Source organism: Chanos chanos, chromosome 16 (genome assembly GCF_902362185.1).
Source record: "Chanos chanos chromosome 16, fChaCha1.1, whole genome shotgun sequence".
In the NCBI taxonomy this organism is placed as follows: domain Eukaryota; kingdom Metazoa; phylum Chordata; class Actinopteri; order Gonorynchiformes; family Chanidae; genus Chanos; species Chanos chanos.
Genome location: NC_044510.1, coordinates 13,024,114 through 13,027,403, shown reverse-complemented (window position 1 = coordinate 13,027,403; position 3,290 = coordinate 13,024,114). Strand labels below are relative to the sequence as shown.

Below are 3,290 nucleotides of genomic sequence, written 5' to 3'. Positions count from 1 at the left end.
ATGGCCGTATCAGCAACTCCTCCGGTTCTTTCACCGACCTCGACTCCGGTCTCCGGTAGCTTGTTCCGCCCCGATCCTCTGTACACAAGCCCAGCCGAGTCCCCACGACTGACCAGCAGTATGATCAACTCTTTCATCAGCGGCGGAGGCGGCGGCGGCGGCGGCGGCGGTGGAAACGCGAATGGGTCCAGTGGTAATAACGAGTGCAAAATGGTTGAGGTCCACGGGGTTAAAGTAGCCTCTTTCATTGTGGACGGACAGGAGCTCATCTGTCTGCCGCAGGTCTTCGACCTATTTCTCAAGCACCTAGTCGGCGGGCTGCACACCGTCTACACCAAGCTGAAGCGACTGGATATAGTTCCCGTCGTGTGCACAGTGGAACAGGTCCGGATCCTGCGTGGACTCGGGGCGATACAACCCGGCGTGAACCGCTGTAAGCTCATCACCCGAAAGGACTTCGAGGCTCTATATAACGACTGCACAAATGCCAGGTAAGTTGGGATTGTTCACTTGAATCGTTTTGCGAACATTATTCTCCAGGTCTGGTCAGACACGCAGAGATCACAGCCGAAACAGACACATGCACCTTTACAGTTCCCGTCGCCAAACAACTGCGTGGCGTTGTTGTCGCGCTGTACGGTGGCAAACTTTTTAAAGTCACTTTTACACAGGGTTTTTTTTTTCCCTCTTTAGCGACTCAGTCGAGGTAGGATAAAGTAAATCTCTTAGTTCAATAAAATGAATGCAGCTGCTACTTGGAATTGTAACGCGTCAAGTTTTAATTTTCATGTAGGCTACCACTTATTTTAAGACGTAAAGTCACCTCGCTCTGTCGTCCATCTCCACCTGCACTTTTGACCCCAGTCGCTTGAGGGGACAGACAGTAGCCTATTTAGTGTACTTCAGGCAACATCATTTACACAAGAGATTATTTCTGTTATTTTATCACTCAACTGTAATGCTGCTTCCATATAGGCTACTCGAATTGAGATAAGCTTCGGCTGTTCCCTCCTGACCGTTTGATGAAAAGAGCCGCTTTTGCACAAAGGCGTTGTATGAAGCCAACACGCAATATGATAACCTTAATGACATGATCCAAGTTAACACCAAGTCAAATGAATTACAAACTGAGACATCTCCAAGTTACTTGGCAATTCACTAGAAACATAAAATGTGGTTTGTTCTAACCTTCTTTTAAGTGTAATATATTGATTTTTCGTGTTTACTTAATTGATAAATAAATTCATGTCACTGTGTTCGCAGTGTTCAAAATACCAAATTTTCAGTCAAACTAGGCTAAGAACAAGCGTTTTCCCCCATATATTTATAGAAAGTTTTCTTTCTCCTTTTTTTTTTTTTTACGACGTGTAAATTCTCACAATTATCCAATATCTAAAATGATAACGTAAATGTGTGGAGTAGCCTATTTCACACACCCGGTATTATCTCAAACTTTTACAGTTAAATCCTGTCACTTTTGAATTAATACATAAATTACACTTCACAGAAAACATGTGTCCTGGTAAACCAGAAACGTCACATTTTCGTCCTACTGTCAGTTAACTTACTGTTAGTAAGTTGACTCATTTAATAAAAGCGACATTGCCCCGGTATGTTCGGTTATCAGCTGTGTTTAATAATTCCACCAGTTCAAAGCAGACTCAGAGTGGAAAAAAAACCCCATAAAACATATGCGCTTTGATTTTAGTATTGCGTTCGGCAACCAAATTCTGTGTCTCGTGTTCACACAGGAACATTCTTTTGTACAATTCAGTTGTTTTGTTAGCTGTCTAGCGCATTCCTGTGTTAAATCAATTCGACCATGCAGGGCTAGATGAATCATCTCGCATGGATTGTCGTCTCTTTTTGGTGTCGAGATGTTGTTATTCTTAGCTTGTTATCATGACAAATGCATTAGTGTTCCCATACTCCTCCAACAATGTCATTGAAAATGGGGGGAGGGAGGGAGGCAGGGAGCTGAAGGGGCCCATGTCCCGTTTCTCTCAGAGCCCTTTTTAAACAAGAACACGACGCTGTTTTGCGTTTTTAATGTTTCTATGATTGAATCCCCCCCCCCCCCTTCAAGCGCTGGCATTCCGACGGGGTTGATTGCGCATCAGACAAGGAGAAACTGCCATTATAAAAAAAAAAGTGATTCTTTTCCGACTGCATAAGTCACTACTGACATGATAACGTCTTATTTTTGCCGTGACAGTATAAATTGTGTAAAGTAATAATACTGACAACAACAACAACAACAACAACATTATTATTACTATTACTATTACTATTGTCACTATTATTGTTATTATTATTAGTTTCTTTGTAATGACAGCTGCATGTGAGAACATGAAATTATGAAAATATCCACTTCACGTTTATTTACACTTTGTTAAAAACGTTAGTCTGGCGAGCAAATGTTTAAACTACATCGATCTGAATATTGAATTGCATGAAAAGAATAAACATATGTGTGCAAACAAGCTATCTCTTGATATTCCAGTTACACTGTAACGTCTTGACTAAAAAAGTAGGCTAGGCCACGATTAGACGAGGAAGACCTTCAGGTGACTTAGAGTGTGGTGAACGCAGCCCTGCTTTTTCCTTAGTTAGTTTAAGTGATGCTCCAATCGAAGGGCGATTTATTGAATTAATTGCCGCTGCATCAGGTGAAACATTTAACGTTCTCAGAGTGTCTTGCTCACCCTCCTCCCCCAAAAAGAGAATCTGGGTATTAATTTAAGTGATAAAATTTTTTTTCCCATTAACTGAACAGTTAACTGTTTGTTACATGTAATGCTTACGATTAGTTATGCTTACAAGTTAGAAGAACCGTTACAGAGGAACCGCTGCAGAAAAGATCAACCACTCAGTGTGACAGAGCTCTCGAGAGCCGCATCGGCTAGAGTGTCACAGTTACGCACTGGCACGGGCGCGTAACAGGAGTGGAAGTGGGCAACCAAATGTCCTCAGTCACACCAGCGAGAGAGAGAGGGAGAGAGAGAGATGCCAGTGTTTGCGCACATGTCCAGATGGCCATTTTGGGAAAGATTCGGTAATTAACCTTTTAACACCCCCTACCATAGTCATAGAATCCCCCACTGCAATGATAGGGTGTTGCTTTGTGCTGAATCAATCTGTCGCGATCATCTGAACTAGAGAGAGAAAGTGGGAGAGAGAGAGAGAGACAGAGAGAGAGAATAAAGATTGCTCTGTTGTATCATTTATCATTTTTAATATTTGAAGGCACAGGTAAGTTGTTTAATAGAGTGAGGTGTGGAGCGGTGTAC

General features: G+C 42.4%; 1 protein-coding gene across 1 annotated transcript in view; it reads left to right on the top strand.

Moving 5' to 3' along the window:
* dacha (dachshund a) overlaps positions 1-3,290 on the top strand; it is a 120,176-nt gene continuing 116,886 nt past the window's right edge. The window contains exon 1 of the mRNA XM_030794081.1: positions 1-491. Within this exon, the coding sequence (XP_030649941.1) occupies positions 1-491 (491 nt within the window). The remainder of the gene's footprint in view (positions 492-3,290) is intronic.